This window comes from Gymnodraco acuticeps, unplaced genomic scaffold, assembly GCF_902827175.1.
Source record: "Gymnodraco acuticeps unplaced genomic scaffold, fGymAcu1.1, whole genome shotgun sequence".
In the NCBI taxonomy this organism is placed as follows: Eukaryota; Metazoa; Chordata; class Actinopteri; order Perciformes; family Bathydraconidae; genus Gymnodraco; species Gymnodraco acuticeps.
The window spans coordinates 687,997-714,712 of record NW_022992110.1 but is presented as its reverse complement, the minus strand read 5'-3'; the positions used below and the strand labels follow the sequence as shown (position 1 = coordinate 714,712).

At 41.4% G+C, this 26,716-nt stretch overlaps 1 protein-coding gene across 1 annotated transcript in view; it reads left to right on the top strand.

Annotated features, from left to right (window-relative positions):
• The window catches only part of LOC117537727 (B-cell receptor CD22-like), a 38,908-nt gene that overhangs the window by 3,945 nt on the left and 8,247 nt on the right, over positions 1-26,716 (top strand). The window contains exons 2-8 of the mRNA XM_034203052.1: positions 3,234-3,442; positions 15,991-16,379; positions 19,738-19,817; positions 22,718-22,726; positions 22,824-23,068; positions 23,181-23,390; positions 24,389-24,658. Of these exons, the coding sequence (XP_034058943.1) occupies positions 3,280-3,442; positions 15,991-16,379; positions 19,738-19,817; positions 22,718-22,726; positions 22,824-23,068; positions 23,181-23,390; positions 24,389-24,658 (1,366 nt within the window). The 5' untranslated portion in view covers positions 3,234-3,279. The remainder of the gene's footprint in view (positions 1-3,233; positions 3,443-15,990; positions 16,380-19,737; positions 19,818-22,717; positions 22,727-22,823; positions 23,069-23,180; positions 23,391-24,388; positions 24,659-26,716) is intronic.

The window sequence follows — 26,716 nt, the reverse complement described above, 5'->3', positions numbered from 1 at the left end:
ATAAGTAATAAGCTAAGCTACCAAGCACACAAACACCTGCGAACGGGGTTAACATGTATAATATTATAATTGTAGACTTCTTGGAAGTTCTGTTAGTACATTCAAGCGCAGAGCACAACATTTTAATTGTCTGGTATTTGTAACAATATTCCCTAAAAGGCACAATCACCACGAACACGGCTAAAGCTAAAGGGTCAAGTACAGTACTATGACTAACTGACGTTGTAGCCTCTATGGTTGTAGCCTAGCAGAGTGGACAAGTTGCTGTTAGCTGACAGTGAGGCATGTACGTGTCCATCAACGTGACCACGCCCTAATTTATGCAAAAACTTTAAGACCTAATATAAATAAAAGGGTCGTGTTAGAAAACAATTCACTCACAGATTCATAATCATGAAGGTGGAATCTAACTATATCGATAATAATATTTATTGCATCCATGGGTAGAAACATGTTTTTTTCTGCTGTAAAGTTGGGCATTTTAACATGGAGGTCTATGGAAATTGCTCCTTTCTGCAGCCAGTCCCTAGCGGCCCATGTATGAACTGCAGTGTTTGGCACTTCCTTATTGGCGTCCCGGCTGTTACCCAGAGTTTGCCACTTGGTTGGTACGCAAATGCGCCTTTTTTCAAATGACCAGGTGCTCTTTTTTTGGCGGAAGTGCGCATGTGCACCTGCACACCAGTTATGTGCAGCCCTGTATATAGAGATGTACTACCGCAAAAGTATTCTCCGTCGACTTCCTGCAACAACACCACGCCGTTATCGTGATTCTGATTGGCCAGAAGGCATTATCAAAGATGTTCTATTGAGAAGACGATCACTACGTGACAACATTTTTCAATATTGTTTCTGGTCTTCGGTATTTCCAGACAAGTGGCTACTGAAATCAATCTTACTAACGGCTGTCTGTGCAATTTACTCCGCGCGAGTTGGCGGACTTTATTTTGCTTACTTTAACATCATTTTTCATGGTGGGGCTAAGCCATTTCTTGGTATGGGTGTAGCATACCCCAGCCATACTCTCGCACTGCCACTGGTGGGATGTATGGGGCGGGCCATTCTGCACATGCGTTAAATATTTTAACGCAATTAAAAAAATTAATTACCGCCGTTAACGCGATAATTTTTACAGCATTAATAAAAATACATGGATTGAATAATATGCCATTTAATGTACTGATTTAAAGAGCCTGTGACACGAGTTTCCCCCATCATCCAAACCCATCAATTTGAGTAAATATTGTCCCCTTGAAAACCGTTACTGAACTGATTTTGGATATTTGTACTTTGATAACCATTAATCTGCCCTTCAATGTTGACCATTTTCTGGATCTTCTCGGGGATTCTTCAAGTCCCGCCAAATTATGTGTGACGTCATTGCGGGCACAGCGCTCCAGCTGCACCGTTCATGATCCCAGCATCTGCATGTAAACGCACGATGGCGCACACAGCAGCAAGCTCAGACAGCAGCAAGCTCAGACAGCGATGACAGTTTAATTTTGAACGTGTCTGAGAGCTCATATGAGGCTGAAGAATCGGTTTATGTTGTATCTGTTAGAAGTTTAGGAATTAGGTGCGTCAATATGGGCGATAATACGGTCATGTAGCCAGTGGTGGACTGGGACTAAAAATCATCCCGGGACTCTCGACCGGCCCACTTCGGTACCGCTAGTAAATTGTCAACGGGGGGAGTGGGGGATGTGCTAGTGACTTATCCGACCGGCCCACTTCGGTACCGGCCCATCGGGATTCGTCCCGATGGCCAGTCCGCCACTGCACCCAGCCCTGCCCATGTAAACTGTCAACGGGGGGAGCCTTGCTTCGGGGAAACGGTGGACCTAGTGTCCCGATCGGAGTGGGAATAATAATAATAATAATCCGTGCATTTTATCCATTAATTTCCCCAACATTGTGGTAAAAAAACCACACGTTTAATCCATGTTGGTGTACTACAACTACAAAAAGCATCGGTTTGTTTACTCATCAGGAAATGCAGACCGGCTCAAACAAACGATTTTTAAATCATCATCCTCACGATCATTTAATCTATCATATGTTCGCCGAATTGACATGAAAGCACTAATAAATGTAGTTTCATCCACTTGAGTTTACAACTACAAAAATAATCGATTTGTTTTTATATCACATCCGACGGGAGGAAATTCAGCAGCTCTCACTACCAATTTTTAATCCTAATTTAATCATTATCTTCACCACGATCATTTATGTTTATGTTCGCCGAATTGACATGAAAGCACTGACAAATATGAATATACTGTAGTCAACTTCATTAAAACGTTATTAACGTGCCTAAACTCAGTAATTCACCATTTCTACGCATGACAATACACTTTGTCCGTGTTTGGCTCTCTCGCCGCACAGTGAAGCGTTCCCGCATTGACGTCACTTCCGGCTTCCCCCAAAACTTCAAAATGAGTCGAAGGAATTTCCCAGCGATGTTCGAAATTATTGATATTTATCGGAACGGTATCGCACCTTCTTTTTTAAACTGACGGTTCGAGATTACTAGTAGCCCAATATTTCATTGCACAACAGTTGTTGGGAGGCTGTCACAGGCTCTTTAAATATTACCTGTAGTGGCTATTTGTCAACAACAATAAAACTTCAAAAGGCCACTGAGGCACCAGGTATAGTGGATCTTACGCAGATCATGAGTTGGTAATGAGTCCATTGTCCAGATAAGGCATCAACGTTTTTGTGGTATTTATTAGCTTCACCTTGGCAAGAACAATACAGCAAAAGGTGTTGAAATGTTTGCTGAACTCAGCCCTGATACTGGTAAAAAACCATAGACCTTCCCGGTGCCCACAGACTGCTGCTGTGCCCTGATTGACTTAAATAAACCCAGATGTGTGTGAACATTTACCCATCACCTTCAAAATAAAAGCATTTTAGCTGGAACACAACTTAACATAAATAATATGGCTGTAAATTAATTAATTCTACGAAACAAAAAATAACAAATAAATACATTAAATAAATGTGAAAAATACTGAATAGCTTCCACATTCCGGCCCCTAATTGTGAGAATCACAATTACCCTTATCTAAAACATATAAGGGAGCTATTTTCTCTATCCAAGAGCCATAGTGTCTTCTGTGTCACCTTCTCTGTAGCCACTGAAAGATAAACAGATGGTAAGAAGACAGGATAGGAAGAGAAAATAGATAGAATTGTCCATGATCTTATTCTGTGGCCTCCACCAGCAGGCAGATCTTCGTCACAGGTCTCTCCAAGACGCTGGTTTTGGTTTGGATGCACACAAAGCGGACCAGTCCTTTGGAGTCAGACTTGGTACTCACAACTCGACCCATCTTCCAGGATCCTCTTGGAACTGTAGCATCGGCAATGATGACAATATCTCCTGGGGAGAAGTTTCTTCTTGGGGCTGCCCATCTCTGTCTTTCTTGCATCACAAGTAAGTATTCAGATGTCCATCTTTTCCAAAACAACTCTGCGATATACTGTACTTGCTTCCATTTCCTTCTGATGTACAGGTCACTCTTTTCAAAGAGTCCAGGGGGAAAGATGGGTATTCCCTTCAGCAGAAGAACATGGTTTGGGGTGAGGGCCTCGAGGTCATTAGGGTCATCAGACACTTTTGTGAGGGGTCTGTTGTTTAGTATCGCCTCTACTTCACAAAGCAGTGTCTGCAGGCCTTCATCATCCAAAACCTGTTGTCCAAGAACAGAGGTCAGTATTCTCCTTACTGATCGAATGAGACGCTCCCAAAAGCCACCTTGGTGTGAGGCTGTTGGCGTATTAAAGCTCCACTTAATTCCATCCTGAATTTGGGCATCCTGGATCTTTGCATTATTCAAAGTAGCAAGACTTTGCTTCAACTCCTTGTTTGCTCCAACAACATTTGTGCCGTTGTCAGATCTTAAACTTGACACAGGTTAAATGAATCTCCTCAAGGCATTAACCTGTTAAACCCCGAGCCTGTTTTTCAGGTTTCAGGCTCGAAAATGACATTCCCAGAACAAATGACCATATCTTCCCTTCTAAAAGGGTTAAATTAATAAAAAAAATTCTCAAAGTAATGATAAACCTGTGAGTTGGATGTAGAAAAGTCAGATTCAATATAGATGTTTTTTATTTTAAAGAAATTTCAGATTGAACATGGTAAAAAACTGTAAATGATAGTTTCCGTCCAAACAATATTTTTTACTTATAGTGAAAACTAACGTTGGATGATGGGTTAGTAGACTAAAAGCTTTAGGAATCCAAAGTACAACATATAATAAGTACCCTGTATCAAGATTGATGCAAAACAAGTGATATTTTATGACAGATTTAGCAAAAAAAAACCTCTTCTGGGGCCATTTGGGTGGATTTTCCATATCTCTAGCCCCCCTTACTCGATTTTAACATGTGACATCTCTTTCTGACAGTCAGAGCCAATGGAATCGAGGGGAACTCCCACATAGTCCTTATTTGGTCATGTGTATGTGTGAGACTGCTGCATCGCCGAGACCGGAAGCAGCAGCTAGCTGTGGTGGCTACCATTAGCAGCTAGCATTTACTCTCCGATTTTTACATAAAAATGGAATTATGGATTATAAATTCAATCAGTTTTTTATACTTGGACGTTAAGAACCTATGGATTAACAGATTAAGCCGCGTTTTTTCTCATTTTAATGCCATTGAACACGTACTTTGATCAGATTGACAGCTACTTGTGAGACGATCTCCCTAGAAGCTTCGTAAAGGTACGTGTTGTGATGACTGTATTTGCTTCCCCTGTCGCGAGTCCGGATCACTCAGTGATGATACTATATACCTACATAATCTATGGAGTCTCAGCTTTAATCGGATATATTGTATGTGCAGCTATGATAAGTAATAAGGGTACTTTTATCTTAAGTTATGTGCCAATGTCCGTTAGCATTTTTCGCTCGGGGGTAATTTAGATGCTTCTTGTGAGACTTGTGTTTTGTTTTGGTAAACATGGTTTGTATCGGCAGTTAGCTGAGATTATTTCCGTTAATCTGGTATAACACATTAATAGGTTCTTAAATATTAAGATCCCCTGAGACACAGTATCGTTAAAAAAAGACCCAGGGTCCCCGCCGGCGGGGACCTTCAGGCTTAACAGGTTAATGCAAGAGTCTGTATCAAGGGAATGTGCCACCTCCAGGTGTACTGCACGGCTGGTCAGACAAGTGCAAATCACTCCATACCTTTTTAGAAGGCTTCTTCCTCTTTTCACTTCTATGGGGCCAAAATAATCAACTCCCACTGTAGTAAAAGGAGCCTTGTCTGGCACAACTCTCTTCAGGCAGGTCTGCCATCTTCTGTTCCCCAAGTTTTCCTCTGTGCCGTCTACACACCATGCAATCTGTAATGGTCTTTCTTGCAGCTGAATTGGCATTAATTATCCAATACCTCTGTCGAAGTCTGTACAACATGTGGTTCCTCCCAGCGTGTCCTAGTTGTTGATGAATATGGCGTAAAATGAGCTGGAAGACATTCAGGTCTTTGGAAAGAATAACAGGATGCTTTGTTTCTGATGGTAATGCAGACTTGTACAAACGACCACCAACTCTGAGAAAGTCATCCTCCAGTATGGGGTCTAGCTTGTACAGTGGACTGTCCTTGGAGACAATATTTGAGCCATGTTTGAGGGAGGCAATTTCACTTTTAAACCTGTGTTTCTGAACAAAATGAATGATTGCCTTCTCTGCTTCATCACAATCTTCTGAAGTCAAATGTTTTCCACCGAGTGTGGTTTTGAAGCTCTTAAGTTTCTGTTCAACTGTACTTTTAACTCCTGCATCCTTGTCACTTTCCGTAGCTTTATGTTCCTTTTTCTTTGAATGAGGTGTACTCCTCTTTAAACTTGATGTTCTTTTCAAATGTCCTCTTCAGGCCTTGAAGTCGCTGCTCTGCAACACAGCGGTTATTTGGCAAGACCGGTTCCTCTTCTCTGTCAATGTAATGTCCATTTTTCAGTTCTGTAGTACTTCTCATTATATTCATGAATTTAATGTCCTCTCTTGACATTTCCAATTGCCCCTCTGATGTTTTTTCATTAAAATCATGGTTGTATTGCTTAATGAGCATCTCTTCCAGATGTTCCACAGATATGCGGTTTGTTGTGACAACAGAGCAGCCAGTCTTAAGTCTGCCGTTACTTCCACTCCTAAGTGGTCCATTAATGACCCAGCCGACTCTTGTTCTGACTGCGTATGGGCCTTCATCTTGGCTGTTGATCATGGTTCCACCACTTTTGCTGCATCAGTTCCGATGAGCAAATCCACATCTGCATTCAAGTCGTGCAGCTTTATGTTACTCAAGTAAGGCAATTTTTCCACATCATCCTGTCGTGGAATGTTCACACGTAGTGCTGCGTACCGGTACGCCGAACCGGTACTGGACTTGTAAAAAGTTTCGGTTCAAGTCCGGTTAAAACCGGAACGTCGGGAACCGGTACTTGGACTCGCAAAAAAACTAACACTTACGTATATTCTCCTTTTTGTTATAAACCATTTAAAACCTCCCTGAAGGCAGGAGAGACTGAAAAGAGTCAAGGGAAGCTTATAAAAGTTAACATCATTTAATTACACAAAAGATGCGGTGGTGAACAAAATAAATTGAAAAAGGAGGCGCTCTCCTCATCTCCCGTCAGCCCAGGTCAGCAGGTAGAAGAGATCAATTATTGGCTTGCTCTTCCTGTTGTCATCTGAGGTGTTCTCCTATTGGCCGGCGTCATCGGGGGCGGGTCCAATGCAATTCCTGCCTGTTTCTGTTGCTAAATTACATCATTCTGGTGTCTGTGGTTATTTAACCAGTTAAGCCCGAAGGTCCCCCCAGTGGACCCCTCCCACAGTTTTTTTTTTCTCACATGTCTCAGGGCTTCTTAACATTTATGAAACTATTAATGTTTCATACCCTTTTAAAGGTAAGAAACTCCGCTAACTGACAATAAGAACAATTGTTAGCTAAAAAAAACACAAGAGTAATACCAAGCCTTTGAATTAGCATTGAGCGAAAAAATGCTAACTAATGCTAACGCTTTTTTACACACAACACACGGTAGAGATGCCCTTATTACTATCTTAACTGCACAAACAAGATATACGATTTAAAGCTGAGACTCCACAGATTCCACACATGTAATGTCATCACTGTAAGACCTCGAATTCCTGGAGCTATCAGCCAGAAAAGAAAAAGTAAACAACATCCGGTTTCAAAAATATTACAATAATTACGTCTTACCTTTTTTGATTTGTGATCAAAAGTTGTGTTCAACGGAATAAAAACGCATCTCAAGGTTAATCCAATGTCTTTGTGTCACGTATACTTTTTTACTGATAATCAATCATCATATTTATTAGGGATGCACCGAATATTCGGCCACCGAAAATTATCGGCCGAAAATGGTTAAAAAGGCCCTTTCGGCTTTCGGCCGAAAGGGTTTTAGCACCGAAAAAATATCACCGAATGTCAGAACAGGCTTACGTTGGTAACCTAACGTGTTGTTGTGATGACGTAATAAAGACGCGGCGACCATGCTCGCGGCTGGCTCACAGGGAGGGGGGAACATTGACCTTTGTCATCGAGATTGCCCTGAGCCTTTAACAAATCGTATTAAATAATCTGATGACAGACTGTAAACAGAATAGCTGAAATGTTAACAAACTAAATAACTCAGTTACCTCTAATCATTAACCCATGTTTGTATCATGGAGTTAACTCCGTGTGTTGCTGCTAGCATACATAACACCTGACGTGGAAACGTTACTCGTGGATGGGGCTACAGAGCTGCTAGAAAGACGGTCGAACCCGGTACATTCCTCCGTCTGCATGCGGTGCACTTTTGCTAAATGTTTAGACAAATTGCTCGTGCTTACATGCTAAACTCTTATTGCACTTATGGTAACAAGTATTCTCCACATCGAGACGGGTAAAGTTTAACCACACCTCGGAGCGCGTTCTCTCCGCCATCTCCGCAGTGTGCTCCGCTGCATGTAGCAGCTGCATGTAGCAGCTGCCCCGCCCCCTCGCACACAGACGGGGGAGAGAGATCTCGTCTGATCGAAAATACATCATAGACGCATTTGTTGTCTTTGCATATTAGAAACGAGTTGGCGACACTAAAACTGCGATATAATGTTTTTTAGCAATAATACATGACATATATAAATGTACTGTATGCATTCAAAAGTGCTGAATAAATGTTTTATGGACCCATAATAGTGATTATTATTTAAGTTACGTTTTGCCATAATCATGTCTATTTCCATAATCAGGTAGCTGAACAACATTGGTAAAAAATGTATACATTATATATATATATTTCTATTAATCATTTTCGGCCTTTCGGCATTCGGTTTTCGGCCAACTGTTTCCTATTTTCGGTATCGGTTTCGGCCAAGAATTTCCCATTCGGTGCACCCCTAATATTTATGGCAATATACTCGGTATAAAGTATTGCCGTCCAGGCTTGCACTTTCAGATATGCTTCGTTTGCTTCTCTATTACGTCCGCTATGGTAATGTTTACGTAGATTTGGGAACTGCCCATCGATTCTATTGGTTCTGATGGTTAAGAAAAAGGTGTAAATCACACGAATCGACCAATGGGTTCCAGAGATATGGTCCTGCGCAAATTATAAAGAATGCCAGCCAACGTGACAACATTACGCAGCCCACTTCATTTATTGTTTACAACGTAAAGAAGCAGGTATTGCAGCAGGACCCAGAGCGCACGGAGCACAGAGCGGACAGCAGATAACGGAATTGCAGTTTTATTGCTTATAGATTATCAGAACATTTCAAAGGGGACACAGCCCCATTGGATATTAATCTATGGATTAACTACATCATCGTTTTTATCGTTTTAATGCCATTGAAGACCAGTTTAGACCAGACAACGAGGAAGGTAAGTCATTGTTAGCCTAGCGCATTAGCACTAGCGCCATTTGTTTTGATGTACGTTTTTGTTGATAACGTCGCGAGTTTGTATCTTTCAGTGTTGGGCTGTTCAGGTGGGCACCGTTAGATTCTGTGTCTCCTTGCGATCATAAACAATGTGTTGGATGTGCAGCTAGGATAAGTAATAAGGGAGCGAGGAGTGATTTTCGGTGCTGTAATAGGTTAGCATTTTTCGCTCGGGGCTAATTCAGAGGCTCACTGTAAGAGTAGGCCTATGTTTTATTTTATTTTATTTTATTTTATTTTTTATTTTTTTCACAACAGTTGTATTTGGATGGAATGAATACCTATAGTGATAATTCAAAGTAATAAAATGATTTTTACAGTGAAAAAGTTCAAATGGAACCAATGGTTCCCAAATTACCCAGAGGTGAGTCTGCTTAGACTTTATTTGTCTAAATCTCTCTAAAAAGGTCAAATTTCACTTGTTTTGCATCAATCTTGATACAGGGTACTTATTATATGTTATAGTTTGGATTCCTAAAGCTTTTAGTCTACTAACCCATCATGCAAGGGTGGTTTTCACGATAAGTAAAGGGTTTTCTTTAGGTGGACATTAGAATTTACATGTTTTTACTATGTTCCATCTGAATTTACTTTAAAATAAAAACATCTATATTGATTCTGACACTTCTACATCCAACTCACAGATGTAACCTTGCTTTGAGAAAAATAATTATTAATTTACCCCTTTTAGAAGTGAAGATATATCATTTGTTGTGTTAGTGGTATTTTCGAGCCTGAAACCTGAAAAACAGGCTCAGGGCTTAACTGGTTAAACATTCCCTGATAAACCTTATTCAGCGTCAATAAATGAGTGCTAATCCCAGTGTGCTTAGTGTACAACATCACATGTAATTTCACCTTCGATTCACGGTTTGAAAATGTAGCATTTCGCCACATGCCAATGCTAACCGGAAGTGAAGAATTTTCAGAATACAAGTATTAAGTTAATAGTGTGAACTTTCTTTTTTTTCAGAATAAAACTGATTTAAATTAAATAGTGTATTTAATTCAAATTACGCCATATCAACCATCCATCCATCCATCCATCCATCCATCCATCCATCTTCTCCCGCTTATCCGTGGTCGGGTCGCAGGGGTAGCAGTTCCAGCAGAGAGCCCCAAACTTTATTTTCCCTGGCGACATCAACCAGCTCTGACTGGGGGATCCCAAGGCTCTCCCAGGCCAGCGAAGAGATATAATCCCTCCACCTCGTCCTAGGTCCCCTTAGTCTCTTCCCACCTGGACGTGCCTGGAACACCTCCCTAGGGAGACGCCCAGGTGGCATCCTAACTAGGTGCCCGAACCACCTCAACTGGCTCCTTTCGACACGAAGGAGGAGCGGCTCAACTCCGAGTCCCTCCCGGATGACCGAACTTCTCACCTTATCCCTAAGGGAGACACCAGCCACCCTGCGGAGAAAACCATCTCGGCCGCTTGTATCCGCGATCTCGTTCTTTCGGTCATGACCCATCTTTCATGACCATAGGTGAGGGTAGGAACGAAAATTGCCCGGTAGACAGAGAGCTTTGCCTTCTGACTCAGCTCCCTTTTCGTCACAACGGTGCGGTAAAGCGACTGCAGTACCGCTCCCGCTGCTCTGATTCTCCGGACCATCTCGCACTCCATTGTTCCCTCACTCGAGAACAAGACCCCGAGATACTTGAACTCCTTCACTTGGGGTAAGGACTTATTCCATACTTGGAGTGGACAGTCCTTTGGTTTCCTGCTGAGAACCATGGCCTCAGATTTGGAGGTGCTGATCCTCATCCCAGCCGCTTCACACTCGGTTGCGAACCGATCCAGTGAGTGCTGAAAGTCGCAGACTGATGAAGCCATCAGAACCACATCATCTTAAAAAGCAGTGGTGCAATCCTTAGTCCACCGAACTGCAGACCCCCTCCCTCTGTAATTGGCACACACCCTCTGATCCCCCTTTTTAAAAAGGGGAACCACCACCCCGGTCTGCCACTCCTTCGGTACTGTTTCCGACTTCCGCGCAATGTTGATGAGACGTGTCAACCATGACAGTCCCTCAACACCCAGAGCCTTCAGCATTTCTGGGCGGATCTCATCCACCCCCGGGGCTTTGCCACTGTGGAGTTGTTTGAGGACCTCAGTGACCTCCCCCCGGGAGATTGGTGTTGATCCCCCGTCATACTCCAGCTCTACCTCTAACATAGAGGGCGGAGTTTTCGGGTTCAGGAGTTCCTCAAAGTGTTCCTTCCAACGCCCTAACACTCCATCAGTTGAGGTCAACAACGTCCCATCCTTACTGTACACAGCTTGGATGGTTCCCTGCTTCCCCCTCCTGAGGTGTCGGACAGTTTTCCAGAACAACTTTGGTGCCGCCCGAAAGTCCTTCTCCGAACTTCTCCCACACCCGCTGCTTTGCCTCGGCCACGGATGAGGCTGCTGCCCTTCGGGCCTGTCGGTACCTTGCAACTGCCTTGGGAGTCCCCCGGGATAACAAATCCCTAAAGGCCTCCTTCTTCAGTCGGACGGCTTCCCTGACCACCGGTGTCCACCAGGAGGTTCGAGGGTTACCGCCCCTTGAGGCACCTAGGACCTTGAGACCACAGCTCCCCGCCGCGGCTTCGGCAATAGAGGCTTTGAACACCGACCACTCTGGTTCAATGTCCCCAACCTCCACAGGAATGCCCGAAAAGCTCCGCCGGAGGTGTGAGTTGAAGGCCTCCTGAACTTGGGCCTCCTCCAGACGTTCCCAGTTCACCCGCACTACACGTTTGGGCTTACCAGGTCTATCCAGAGGCTTCCCCCGCCACTCGACCCAACTCACCACCATATCAACATTGATTTGAATTTTGAACAGTATGTATGTACATCACTATGTATGTCGTATGTACTGTATAATGTACACATGTAGAGTTGTAGAAAATACATGGTGTACAGACAGTACAGTACACTCTGACTGTACAGTCACTACAGTGTATACTGTATAGTAGGTGTGTAACAGTGTAATGCGTATAGTCTACTCTACACTCTACCTTTCAGCAAAGTTTTAGGGATTTAGGCTCAGTCAGCTCAGGGACTGTTCGGTTACTTTAGTTTGGTAAATGAAATAAATGTTTGAACTTTGTAGTAGTTCACTGTAGTTGCTGTCATAAGTCATTTGTAGACTAAGTGGCAAAAAGTGTTTTTTTTACATTTGTACTTTGTAGAGAAATGTAGACACAAGTTGGAAGGGAGCACAATAAACCTGACGAGTTTGAATTTGAGTTGATTATGAGTTTATTTTCAATTGATAATTAGCTCACAATAAGTTCACTTTAGTCACACAACTTGACACATGTCCGGACTTATAAGTCTGGACCTCAACCTCTGGACTTGAGTCCAGACCTGAACCTGAATGTGAGTCCAGGTACGCAGCACTATTCACACGTGACACTGGCATAACTCTTTGGGTTAAGACATTGGGCAATTCAATAAAATCATCTGTATCCATGCCAGACCAATGTATTGTCCAAGTGAGACAATACATTGGTACTCACAATTTTCTTTTGCCCCATTGTTTGCAATAGAATACTGGCTGGCTTGCCACTTAGCCCCAATCTCTTTGCAAGGCTATAAGTGCAAAAGGTACCGGAACTCCCCGGATCCAAAAATGCATAGGTCTGTACAACTCTGTCACTCATTTAGCTTTTCACTTGAACTGCAACAATCGAAAACACAGCATTGCACTCATCTCCGGCCCCTATATGGCCACATGTTTGAGACTGAGCAGATGTTACACTCAGAGGGCTCACAGGTTCTTGTGCTTCATTAAAAGGTGTACTTATACCCTTCTGCTCAATGTGAAGGACTGAAGGATGCTTTTGCTGACACACACTGCAATCCAATCGACTCCTGCAGTCTTTAATTATGTGTCCCCGTTTCAAGCAACCAAAACAAATTCCATGCTCCTTTATGAAATGTATCTTGTCCTTTTGTGTCTTTAACTTAAACTGTGAGTATTTTTCCAGTGAGTGGCTGGTTTGTTGGCAGAATAAACAGCATTTGTTGTGACTTTGGGCAGAAAAGGACTTGATCTTATTATCCATGTAGCCTTTGTTTCTTTCTTTCATTGCAGTGACACCGGTGGCAAAGGTGCCCTGTTTCCTATGCCTTGGTTCACTGTAGGGCTGAACGATTAATCGATTTTAAATCGAAATCGCGATTTTAAATGATGTGATTATCAAATCGCAAAGCCTGCAATTTTTTTTTACTTTATTTTTTTTACAATTTGTTTTTCTTCTTCTTGTGTGTCAGTCATCCACACCAATCAGAAGTGCTGTGCTCCACATGTACCAGCCATTTTTAATCAATCAGAAGTGGCCCATGATAGAAGGTGATAGACAGATTGATCCAATCACCTCCCAAGTATTTTTGAAAGTGCCTGCCCTTTCCAAATGGCTTCAGCTCTCCTAGATGGTTTGGTGAAACAAAGCATCTGAGTCAGGTTAGTAATGCTCCATCACATGTTCTACATCTATTACAGGGTGAATCTTAAACTGAAGCTTGACTTTAAAGCAACCCAACGGAAGTTTCATGTAAGTTTAGTTATTTCACTCGTAGCTCTGGCTGCGGGGGTGCTAGAGACGGGAGTACGTTGATACGACCTTCCTAGCCGGAGTTATGGCCGCATTTTACAATAAACTTCCGTTGGGTTGCTTAAAAATAAATATCGCAATCACAATATTTGTCAGAAAAATTGCAATTAGATTTGTTTTCCCCAAAATCGTGCATCCCTAGTTCACTGAGAGTGGGGGGTTTGTTGCAGCTGGTAAATTGAGTCCTGAATATTTCCAAACAGTGGGTCAGAGGAAATTCTAACTTGTTTTTCAACAAAGTTCACAAGGTCAATGAATAGTGCTCTGCCACCACGTCTCTCCTGCAAATCACATGCATGGCTCCTCCACTTCTCCCTCACCTTATAAGGAAGCTTCATCATGATGTTTCTGAGGTTTGATGGCATGTCCAACTCATTCATGTGCATGATTCGCTGTGTTAAATTTGAGCATTCCCGTAAGAACAGGGAAAAGGATTTCAGTGATTTGACATCTTCTGCTTTAACCAGAGGCCAGCTATCAATGTTGTCCATATAAGCAGAAGCAATTTTGTATTCATTTCCAAAATGTTCAGCAAGCAGGGATTTGGCTCTTTGGTATCCTTAAACAGAGGGGAGGTGCTGACAACTTTTCACCAGGTCTCTTGGTTGCCCCCTGGTGAACTGCTCCAAGAAATGTAAACAATCACTTGCATTATCAGTTTTAACCTCAACACAATTTTCAAAGGATCTGATGAAAGAATGATACTGAAGAGGATCACCATCAAATGTGGGTATATTTCTCACTGGTAGGGAGGATGCTACATTTTGCTGTACTAACATTGTAGTGATATCAGTTTGGTCATGTCATATTCAAGGAGGATGCTCGTCCTGTCTGTTGAGCATCATGAACCACCTGTGTTGGTGCTTGAGTGTATAGTGGTCTGAGGTCCGTCTGTAACACTGCCATTTGTTTAGGCCTGACAGTTTGTGATGTGTCTTTAAACCTGACGGTCTGTGAGGTTTCCTTTGGTCTTACAGTGACAGCCTGGGCATTAGGGTGAAATTCATTTTGCATGTTATTTTTGTCATTTCTCTGTGGGACAAATTGATTAGCCTGAGGATTGAGTTGCCTTGTACTCTGAGCCTTGTTCCTTTCAAGATAAGAGTTCATTCCATCCCTTTTGGAGCTGCATTTTGAGCTAGTTTCCAGAACATTGATTTTGGCATTAGTTGCAGCTAGCTCGGTCTCCAGAGCAAACTGTTCCTTTTCTTTTCTTAGTTCCTCCTTTTCTTTTCTTAGTTCCTCCTCCTTTGCTTCCAACTGATGTTTTCTTTTTAAAGCCTTCATTCGCTCCACAATTGCTGCTTTACCAGCCTCTGCTTTTAGCCTGGCAGATGCGGTGGATGATGTTTTAGATACATTAGAGTGTGTTTTGTGTTGCCTTTCCTTTGGACCTGAAATGTTAGAGGCACTGTCCTCCGGATTTATATCATCAATAACAGCACTTTGTTTAGTTTGAGTCTCAACATCAGTTTCAACATCAACATTGCTAACATCATTGTAATTATTTTCCACTTCATTGTCAACATTTTCATTTGATTCCACATGAGGGTGCCCAGCAGCAGCAAATCTCTTTTTTGTGTCCATATATACGCCGGGATCCTGAGTCGAGGCTAATCCTGTTGCTGTGGTCGTGTGTCCTGGATCCTCTATCCTGAGCACTGGATCTGAGTCCTGGACTTCGAGTTGTGGCTGAACCTGTCTCTGCGGTCCTGCCTGACTCTCACCATACTACTTCCCTGATGGCTCCCACAGATAGCATTCCCCTTTAAACTGTGGGGTTTCTCTGGAAGTTTTTCCTTGTACGATGTGAGGGTCAAAGGACAGAGGGTGTCGTATTGTCATACTGATATTCTGTACACACTGTGAAGTCCACTGAGACAAATGTAACATTTGTGATATTGGGCTATATAAATAAACATTGATTGATTGATTGATTGATTGATTCCAGGTAAACATACGAAATAATCAAGAAACATAAATTAAACATAAATTAAACACTGACAGGGAACATTTTACTGCACCATCGTTACTGTTACGTTAGAAGGTGCTGTCAAATGTTCTGATGATGCTTGCATACTTTTACTTAAATAAGGTTTGAATGCAGTATTTTAATTCTATACTGTAGGCGTAGTGTATCTGTGAATGATCCCAAATACAATTCCTTGTTTATTGCAGCTAGTGCTACGCCAGAAGAAAAAACCCTTTTTCATTTTCAAAGGGGCTGGGCTACATAAGTTGAATTGAGACAACAAAAATACACATTAAGTGGGACAAAGAAAGATAATGTGAAAATATAAAAACAAAGGCATTAATTAGGGCTGAAAAATGTCTCCCATTGTAATGGTGATTAGATTGTTAAATGCTAACACTTAACAGTTTATTCTGACTGTGTGTCTCCTGTTTTCTGCAGACGTCCAGCAGGTGGTGGTTAAAGAAGATGTTCTCCCTGACCAGCAGGAGTTGAGCACCAGTCTGGACCAGGAGGACCCAGAGCCCCCCCCACACATTAAGCAGGAACAGGAGGAACTCGGGGTCAGTGAGGAGGTGGATGAGGCTGATATCACCAAGTCCACTTTCACTCCTGACCCTGTGAAGAGTGAAGATGATAAAGAGAAACCTCAGTCCTCACAGCCTCATCAAAGACAAACTGAACACATGGAAACAGAAGCTGATGGAGGTGACTGTCGAGGACCAGAACCAGCCAGGAACTCAGATCCAGAGAGCAGTTTACAACCAAAGACTGAGGACCACACAGGAGACTCTTCTGAACCTGACACTGAAGACTCTTCTGAACCTGACGCTGAACACAGTGCTGATTGGAAGGAGACCAGAGAACCTGCGTCAGGCTCAAACTCACTGAAAAATAGACATGAATCTGTCAGTGATTCACGACGTAGTGCTGAAAATAAACCATTCAGCTGCTCAGTCTGTAAGAAAGCTTTTTCACTGAATGGAAATTTAAAGGCACACATGAGAGTCCACACAGGAGAGAAAGCACACAGCTGCTCAGTTTGTAAGAAAGTTTTTTCACAGAGTGGAATTTTAAAGGCACACATGAGAGTCCACACAGGAGAGAAACCTTTCAGCTGCTCAGTCTGTAAAAAAGCTTTTTCACGGAGTGATCATTTAAAGGAACACATGAGAGTCCACACAGGAGAGAAACCACACAGCTGTACAGTCTGTAAGAAAGCTTTTTCACTGAATGGAAATTTAAAGGCACACATGAGAGTCCACACAGGAGAGAAAGCACACAGCTGTACAGTCTGTAAGAAAGCTTTTTCACAGACTGGAATTTTAAAGGCACACATGAGAGTCCACACAGGAGAGAAAGCACACAAATGCTCAGTTTGTAAGAAAGCTTTTTCACGGAGTGGACATTTAAAGGAACACATGAGAGTCCACACAGGAGAGAAACCACACAGCTGTACAGTCTGTAAGAAAGCTTTTTCACAGAGTGGAATTTTAAAGGAACACATGAGAGTCCACACAGGAGAGAAACCACACAGCTGCTCAGTCTGTAAGAAAGCTTTTTCACGGAGTGGAAGTTTAAAGCAACACATGAGAGTCCACACAGGAGAGAAACCACACAGCTGCTCAGTTTGTACCAAATCTTTTGTGCAGTGTGGACATTTAAAGGAACACATGAGAGTCCACACAGGAGAGAAACCACACAGGTGTACAGTCTGTAAGAAAGCTTTTTCACATAGTGGAAATTTAAAGAAACACATGAGAGTCCACACAGGAGAGGAACCCTTTAGCTGTACTGTTTGTAAGAAAGCTTTTTCACAGAGTGATCATTTAAAGTCACACATGAGAGTCCACACAGGAGAGAAACCACACAGCTGTACAGTCTGTAAGAAAGCTTTTTCACAGAGTGGACATTTAAAGAAACACATGAGAGTCCACACAGAAGAGGAAGAATAGAGCTGCAATGTTTGTGACAAAAGATTTAAATGGCATAATCGTTTCAAAAGACACAAGTGTGTTGGTCGTCAGCTGCTTCTGTAACTGTAAGGGAATACATTTGTCTATTTTTTGTCCTGATGACCTCATGCCGTTACATGTAATACGTTACTCCCTAAGCCTGATTTCACCCACCTGCAACCGATTCACTAATATACACAAATGTTCATTTCTTTGACCCCTTGACTCGACAACTTGCTTGTTTAATAATCATTACATCTCCTCAGGACCAAGTTCCTGTGTCCTGCCTTTCACCTGCTGATCACCCACTGCTCATTTAAGGTGGACTGACCTTTAAAAGGGACCAGCTAGTCTTAGTGTCTTAATGCAAACGTTTTGTAAAGTGATGCTAGACCAAAGACGTGCTGTTGGGTTGTGTGCTCTCTGCAGGATGGTGTCTGTCCTCAAAGATTGTTGATGAAATGAGAGCTTCACTCTGTTTTTGTTGTCCAAACAACGCCAACAGAGCGATATGTCTTCTTTCCAGCAGATGGCATAAATGTTACATCATCCAGTTCAACTGTCATCCACACATTAATGATTCAAAACAGCAATGTGTGAGATATGGCTAGTAATTGACTATTTCAACAGAATGTGAAGAGGTTACAGTCTTGAGGCCATGTCCAATATGTTTATGCTTTGTTTGATTAAATCTACTGAAATGAGCATTCAATGACTCAATTATTCTGAATTACTGGCATTACATCATGGGTTTGCATTGCAATATTAGAACGCATAAAACCCAACTTTATTTCTTCCAAGTTGCAGGTGTTCATTGTTTAGAAGTCCGCTGTGTTTCGTCCAAGCTTCCACTTCGTGCTCCGATAATGCTGAAAGTATCTGTTGTATGCTTTACCTGCTCCAGTAACACAAGTGTAATTCACTGGACAGAGACAAGAGATAGTGGACGGATCCAGAGGAGAACCAGAAGATAGTCCGTATGGAGCCTTCAGGTTCTGAAAATGATCAGGGATAGAGCTAGAAAAAAAATCCAAAACCCTGAATAGAGCTAGAAGATAGCCAGTACAAAGCAAAGAGAGACCCAGTAGAAAGACAGGAAGGATCCAAAATATTCCTTTTATATTCAAGCTCTTCTTTTAAGATATTAGAACTTCCTAACTGAATATGTATCATTTTATTCCAATTAAACCTTACATTTGTGCTGCCAATTATTGAGACTGTTTCACAGCTTTATGTTAAATATTTAGATTGTTTTCTTTACATATAGATGACATAGGATGAACAGTACGATCCACTCTGCTGGATTCTGCCCAAATCGGCTCCAAATGCATGCAAACATCTCGTTTTACCCATACTATTGCAGTTGTATTGTTCTGGATTCAGAGTGAAGAGTATTAGATGTTCTGCACTCTTATTGTTATGTATTTAATATAAAGTGAAATACCCATAAAGTCAGAAAAGACAAGAGACTCACTTAAGGAAAAAGGCTCTTCATTTGCACATAAACATGGTCGAATATTTAACGTTGTGACCAGATGGTGTCGCCCTAATCCGTGTATCTACGGTCCATTTGTTTTTCTTTATTACACAAGTTAGCGGAAGAGCGTCTGAGAGGCCTTTTTGTTTTTTACCTTACTAAATGGTCATTGGAACGAGGGGCGGGGCGAAACTCACAGAGTCCCCTCCATAGTACATAATGCATGTTTTCTGCTGTCTTTTATGAGTGATAAAAATAAAATGTTACCATTAGTTCTTAATAAAATTGATACTTTTTGACTTTGTATTAGTTAGCCTACTACTAACAATACATTGAAGTACTTTTACTGTGTATCTTTTGAGAAATCCTCTTTCAAAGTCCCCTGCTGAGAACAAAATCAAGCCACTTCTGCTGAGCAGTCAGCAGTCAGTAGAATATAAGCAGTCAGTAGAATATAAGCAGCAAAACGGGTCTTTAACCATAGTTTTCTTTTTTAAGAAAAGTTGATATTTTGTTAAAAAACATGACTTTATTGTGTGATGGGTGTTAACTGGCCTTTGGCTCATCATGCATACTAATAATCTAAAGAGGAAGGAAAGCTCTTAACAGCCTGATATCCATCTGCTGCTCCTTGACGACAGAGGAAAGTTATCTTTAAACACATCGTTCTTCCTTCACTGTGAGTAGAAACAGTTTATTGATGTAATGATTCTGTAAACCTCCTGTGAACATTATTTAATCTGACATGTGTTATAGTCTCACAGAGATGAGAGGAGCAGCTATGAGTTTCACTGCAGCAGCGAGTGGATTAGTCGTCTTCCTGCTCTCTGTGTCAGGTACTGTACATCTACACTTACATTCATCACAGGAACAGAGGGGATTCTGGGAAAATGTGGGACTTGTAAAACCAGGTCACATGTGGGAATAAGTGGGATGGATTTGTGTAAAAGGCAAACCTAGCAGAAACATTTTAAATGTATTTGTGTGTAGAATTGGAGAAACACAAAGACGTTACTAGTTTGTTTGATGGATTTTCTGAAGATCTTGTCGTGCGTTGCCTCTGTCCTTTGCTCGAGTCATCTGCATAGAATATCAGTTTGCTTATCATCTTTACAAGCGTTAAAATGAGAGTATAGTGTCTGTATAACTGCTCCATCCTCTCTCTGTGAAAACACTTTGCTTTGTTTGTTTTTTTCATAAGACGACTTAAAGAATCTCCAGCTCTGTTTTTATTAAGTTGAAGTGATTTAGAGAGATATTCTTATTCTAAGTCTTAACATATTGACTGAACTCTTATCGATCATACGTCTGCCCCAAACCCTTCTAGTTCCTTCTCTCCTCTCTGACCTCAGTGTTATTTCCCACACTCTGAGTTACAGCAGTCTTCTTCTTTTTCTTATCTGTATATCAGACAGAAGCTGCTCACACCTCAGTGCTCTGCATTCATAGTTATTGTTCAGATACCTCAGCAGCAACCTGACCACAGAGCTAACAGAGAGGGAACTGGAACGAGAATCACACACTGTTATAATTAACCCTTTAACTGCCAGACCAAGACAAAAGCAATGGAAAACATATTTGGTTTGCATATTTTTATCAAATGGGCCACAAATAACTACAGTTTTGTTTTTATGAGCCTCTACCATCTGGTCGAACTGGCTTTCTATGGTAAAAGTGCATTTTCAAGAATCATTATATACAGTACAGTACAGTATTTATCAAACTCAAATAAAACACAAACTCAAATACGTTTGTATCTTTTATGGAAAATGAGCAATATATACATCCAGATATATTCATAAAAGATAATAAATTATAATTGTAAACAAAAGAAAATGGAAAAAAGTAATGTAAAGGGTTTTTCATGATAAAAAAAGACTTGCTCATCTTACTGTATATGCTGAATTAGCCTAACAGGAAACCACTGGCCGAACAGCAAATGTCTATATCCTGTGTTGGCCTAACTTGCTCACCTGTGTGCAACTTTGGGCTGAATGCCATGCATGAAAGGTGCTATACAAATGATTATCACTCTTTCACTCTGAGACTCATAAGGCAATACTAGATTTAGTAATATTATATATATAATATATTCTTCAGGAGTGATTTTTAGCATGCCAACTTTCTCAGTGGAAGCTAGCTGAAGGGCTTTCTGTTCGAACCACAGTGACATCTAGAGGTTGTTTTGTGCATAACATGTCAACCAAAGGGTAGAGCTGGCTGACTCAGATGGAGTAAAACTTTTGAATTTTTTTTCAAACAAGATATCAAGACACAAAATGTGCTGGCAGTTAAAGGGTTTAATATGATCGCTAATCCTTCACTGTTCACTCAAATGAAGGCATTTTCCAATCTTGTGTCAAACTGAACATACTCTTTCTGCGTAGACTTCTGTTCTACATGGTTTGATTAAGAAACAACAAAGTCAAAGAGTCTCATTGGTTTTAAAGTGCCTAAGAAGGAATTCACATGTGTGTTTCTGCTCTATCCCAGTAAAGATTGTAACTAGGGCCGGGACTCGATTAAAAAAATTAATCTAATTAATTAGAGGCTTTGTAATTAATTAATCGAAATTAATCGCATTTTTAATCACATATAAATATTTGACCTGAGAACAGTGAGAAGCAATTTTTTTCACATGGATTTTAGTATACCATTAGGCGCATTCACACCGCAGTACTTTTCCCACAAAGGTTCATGAGAATTTAGTTCATGAGAACTCTTTGAACCTGGGGGAGGATTAGAAAAATTAAGCCGCTGACGTCACTTCTTCTTCTTCTGCTTTGGGTTTACTGGCAGGCCGCAAACCACTTCACGGCGTATACTGCCGCCCAAAGTCCTCGGAGTTGGGGACTGGCTTCAGTAGAAGCTGCTGGGAGTCCCAGCAGCTTCTACTGCAGCCTTCCGAGTAAATCGCCAGAACGCCGACACCTCCTCATCTCCACCGCTCCCAAGTTTTATTTTGTGTTGCCATAAATTAGTCTCTCTGCGTTTCTGCGCTGGGCTAATGCTAATAATGCTAATGCGAGGATAATAAAATGGCGGCTTCACAAAACTTTTTGGGAGTTTTACGGGGCGTGGTTTGCAATCCACCCAGCCAATCAGAAATATAGCTCTTTTCTCACAAGAGAGCCGCACGAAAGTCCCTGCTCTCTAGCAGCTCTCTGCTCTCTAGCAGGGACTTTCGTGGGGGTAAAAAGGTTCTCATGAACTAATTTTAGTACCGGCTCTTTTTGGTGTCAACGCGATAAAAGAGGCTAACGTCCACGCTAGCTTCCACGCTAGTTGCTATATGTTTTGCATTGAGGTGATACTTGAGGCTTGATGTGCTGCGGTGATATGCGAATTCCTTTTTGCATAATTTGCACACAACCGTGCTCTTATCGACGCTTCCATCCGTCCGTTTTTTAAAACAACATTTCCCACTGTTGTTCACTGTGGTTTGTTGTTGTCTGAAGTCATGAACGTTAGTTGGTGCTCCAGTATAATCGGTACGCCTGAAACTCATCCAGTGAGAAACGTTCCGCGGTGCAAAAATAAGTGCGATTAAAATGCGTTAATTTTTTTAACACGTTAATTTTTGTGTGATTAATTAATCTTAATTAACGCGTTAAAGTCCCGGCCCTAATTGTAACATGTTTATCTTTACATTATTAGTTAAAGTACTGTTCAGGCAATTCCTCAACAATGTATAGATTAACTTTGATTCTAGTTTCTGATGTGCTCTGTGTTTCAGTGGTTCAGGGTCAGCATGGCTGGGGAGTGACTTACTCTTCTACTGAGATCTGTGCAGTGAAAGGATCAACAGTGGAGATAAGATGCAGCTTCACATACCCATCTAGATGGAAAGGTGGTGTTAACACAGTAGAGAAAACTTTCTGGGTCACTGAGAAGAAAGATGATGAATTTGTAGATCTGACCACAGTCTCAGAGTATGCAGGTCGTGTTGAGGATCTCTGTGAAAACAACATCTGCATTCTGAGACTCAGAAACCTGAGAGAGAGCGACTCAGTTCAGTACAAGTTCAGGATCAAAACAAACCAAGATACATACTTTGGTTATCCTGGACCCACTCTGTCTGTCACAGGTAACATTCACACTGGGTTTATAACAATCACTTCTTACAAATAGTGTGAATGTTTTGATTTATATTCATGTATGAACATAATGACAGTTTTGTTAATTCTAGCTTTATTCAGATCTCCAGGTGGAGGTGAGCAGATCAAGATCATCTACTCTCCTTCAGTGTCCCAGCAGTTGTCCACCTGGTCATACTTCTTACATCTGGTTTAAGAATGGACATGAAGTGAAGGAAGACACATCTCCTGATGCAAACTTCAGATATAATTCAGCAGACTGTTATTCCTGTGCTCTGAAGGGATATGAGGACTTCCCCTCTCCTTCAGTGTGTGAGTTTACTCGAAGTTTTCCACTGACATAATAATAATAATAATAATTCCTTACATTTATTATAGCGCTTTATCAATGACTCAAAGCGCTTTACATATACACACATTACACATATATGATACATGCAATGGTCAGATACTGTGGACAATACCCACAGGAGCAAGTTCAGGTGAAGTGTCTTGCCCAAGGACACACCGGCTTTACAGACGCAGCAGCGGCGGGTTTCACCCCTTGATCTGATGATCATTGCACAGCGCACTGCGCCACACCGTCCATCTTCACGCCTCGAAGACATCGAGGCGCTTTTACAGGTACACATTGGTATTATACATGTACTGTGGACAATACCCACAGGAGCAAATCCGGGTGAAGTGTCTTGCCCAAGGACACAACAGCTTGACACAGTGGCGGCAGGAGCGGGGTTCGAACTGGAGTTCCCCAGCACTCCCCCTTGATCTGATGATCGGATGCACAGACCACTGCGCCACCCGTCCCCTAATAACATTAACATACAGTATAACATATATCATCATTGCACTCATGTATCTATTTACCAACCAGAGGTCTCCACCAGATGGTAGTGTCCAAAGACACTGAACCAGAGCTCTAGGTTTTCTGTCTGATTTTAAAATAGGTAACATATAACCTAGCTACGAGGGATGCTACTAGAAAGAAGAATAAAGGAGAATTATGAAGGAAACTTCATCCATGACATAAAGATTAACACTTTCCCTCAAAGTGTTTAGATTTCTGATACAGAATGGAATCAAGTGAACCACCCACTCTGTGTTTTATTAAACTATTGTTCATTAAAACATCTTCCTCTGTGGAATTAAATGTGAAATATGTTCATGTTATCTCCTCCAGATGCTCCAAGCTTTAAAATGTGTTGCATTGTGTTTGTGAAAAACAGTTCCTGCTTCGTGCCTCTGGATATTTGCAAGTTGCCATTATATTTACCCTTCCATGTTAATAACTTTAAACACTTCTCTTCCAGACTATCCAAAGCCTCCCTCTGTGTCAGTGAGTCCCTCTGCTGAGATAGAGGAGAGCAGTTCAGTGACTCTGACCTGTAGCAGTGATACTAACCCAGCAGCTAACTACACCTGGTACAAGGAGGATGGAAATGCACACCTTTCTTCTTTCAATGAAGGACCACGTCTTTTCCTCAGCTCCATCCCGTCCTCTGACTCTGGACAGTATTACTGCAGAGCTGGGAATCTGCTGGGGAACACAATATCTGAATCCATCTCTATTGATGTGACATGTGAGTGAAACCCAGATCATATAAAAAGCATCATGCAACCAATGGCAACTTGTTCAGTCTTCTGCTGAGGTCAATGAGATGGAGAGCAACTACAGTAGATGCAACCCAGTCTCACAAAAAAACGTGTAATAACTACGTTGGTCCACAACTTGGGACGTAGTATTTCTACAAAAACGCCTCTGAAATTGTAAGATCCCTAAGTTTTTTTTCACCATTCATTCCAATGGCTGGCATCTATGTCACGTGATCTTCAAATTTCTCCCTGCAGAAAAATAAACATGGCCGTTTTATTCTCGGTGGAAAATGCCTATTTTAAGGTTAGTTTGGCCAATAAATTGCAATTTGATGCGAGAAATATGAGTTGTTATTTCAGATTATGTGTGCAGTGGATGTACATGATCTTTAGTTTGCTAGTTATTACGAAGATTACTTCAGGAAATTGTGTCAATACAACGTTTTCATTGTTACCAAGGTGGTTGCGAGGGACGCTGCTATCGATAATTTCTGTTATTTTGTGTAACTGTTTAATGGTGTTATCTTTATTGCTACCCCCTTCCCCGTCAATGTATAGTGTTGGTCCACAGCGCAAACGTATTAGTTTAACAAAATCCGCATCTAAAATTGTGGCATAGATACGTTATTTTCCCCTGTGCAATTCCAGTCTCACATCTCACATCACATCGTCATAAACAAATACCGGAAACAGACCGAAAACACTTTATTCCGAGTGTGCTTGCTTTTCTCTTTGGAGGTCATCACATAACGGCATTGTAATACACGGTTCGGCTGTATTAAATTACATATCTGCCGTAGTTCTCTATTTATAGAGCCCTGATGAGAAGACTTCTAGACAAACATGAGAAACTGCCGCCAACACTGAAAACGTGACATGGATCATAAATATATCAGCCATTAAACAACATCTTACATTTATTTTCACACAATACGTCTCCTTGCAGTATCAACACTAAATCGGATGACTTTGATATTTGATCCGATTGGTAGATAGGCTGTATTTACACCATAACGGTGCAGAGCTGATAGAAAGGGACACCTAGTGGTTAAAGCATGTTATTGAATTTCATTATTTTTATTATTAGATGCTAATAGGATCCCTATAAAGTATATTCATTACTCGTTATTCTCTACTAATAGTTAATTAAAGACTGTATATGATGGCTATTTTGCACATCCCTTTCAAGATTTCAAGATTTTCTAAGGTTTATTGACATATCATATACACAACTACGGTGTATTATGCATTGAATGAAAAACTTGGGTCGCAGGTTCCTCAACAGTGCATTACAAGACATCTATCAATATGTGTGTATACCTCCAGCAATGTTAACTATGTTGAAGCAATTATTTTAACTGATATTATACATATGTATTATGTGTCCAACTGGATTTTGACAGGATAACAACTGATGACTTCTAGAATTGTGTGAGTAACTTTCTGTTTTTAGACTTCTCTGTTTCAGTGTGTGTACTCTGTATAAATGCTCTGTAGTTGATCTGACTGAAATTGTGATTTTAAATCTCAAAACCGCTACAGTATCTGTCAGGCAGAAACTTGGGACAAGTCATTTGACTGAAACCTTAAAACTGAACTAACTGACTGCTAGGGTTAACTTTGATTTAAACATTTGTAGAATACTAAGAGCTTTATTGAGTAGGTGTAAATGTATTAAGGGTTAAACTCATAACTGTATAACTTAGGGTTTAATTTAATTGTAAAACCATTGTGCCACTGAAAAGACAATAACAACTCAGGAGGGAGCCAGTCTCAATTTCCTTTTGAGGGCCACCAGCTACAGAGAGTTAACTAATTAAAGGGGCGTGGCCCCACAGCTGTGAGAACTCAGCAATCAGGTGTCCATTTTAGGTAGCATTTTCCTGGAGCGTCAGCTTCAGCGTCAGACTGACAAAGACATTAGAGTCCTGCAGGAGTCACGAGGGAGGCAAAGAGGAGGCAAATCCTACTCTGATTGATCTAGTTTCAGGGGGCCTTTGGAACTGCCAGTCAGCTTTTCCTAAGGCTGACTTCATCTCTGGCTA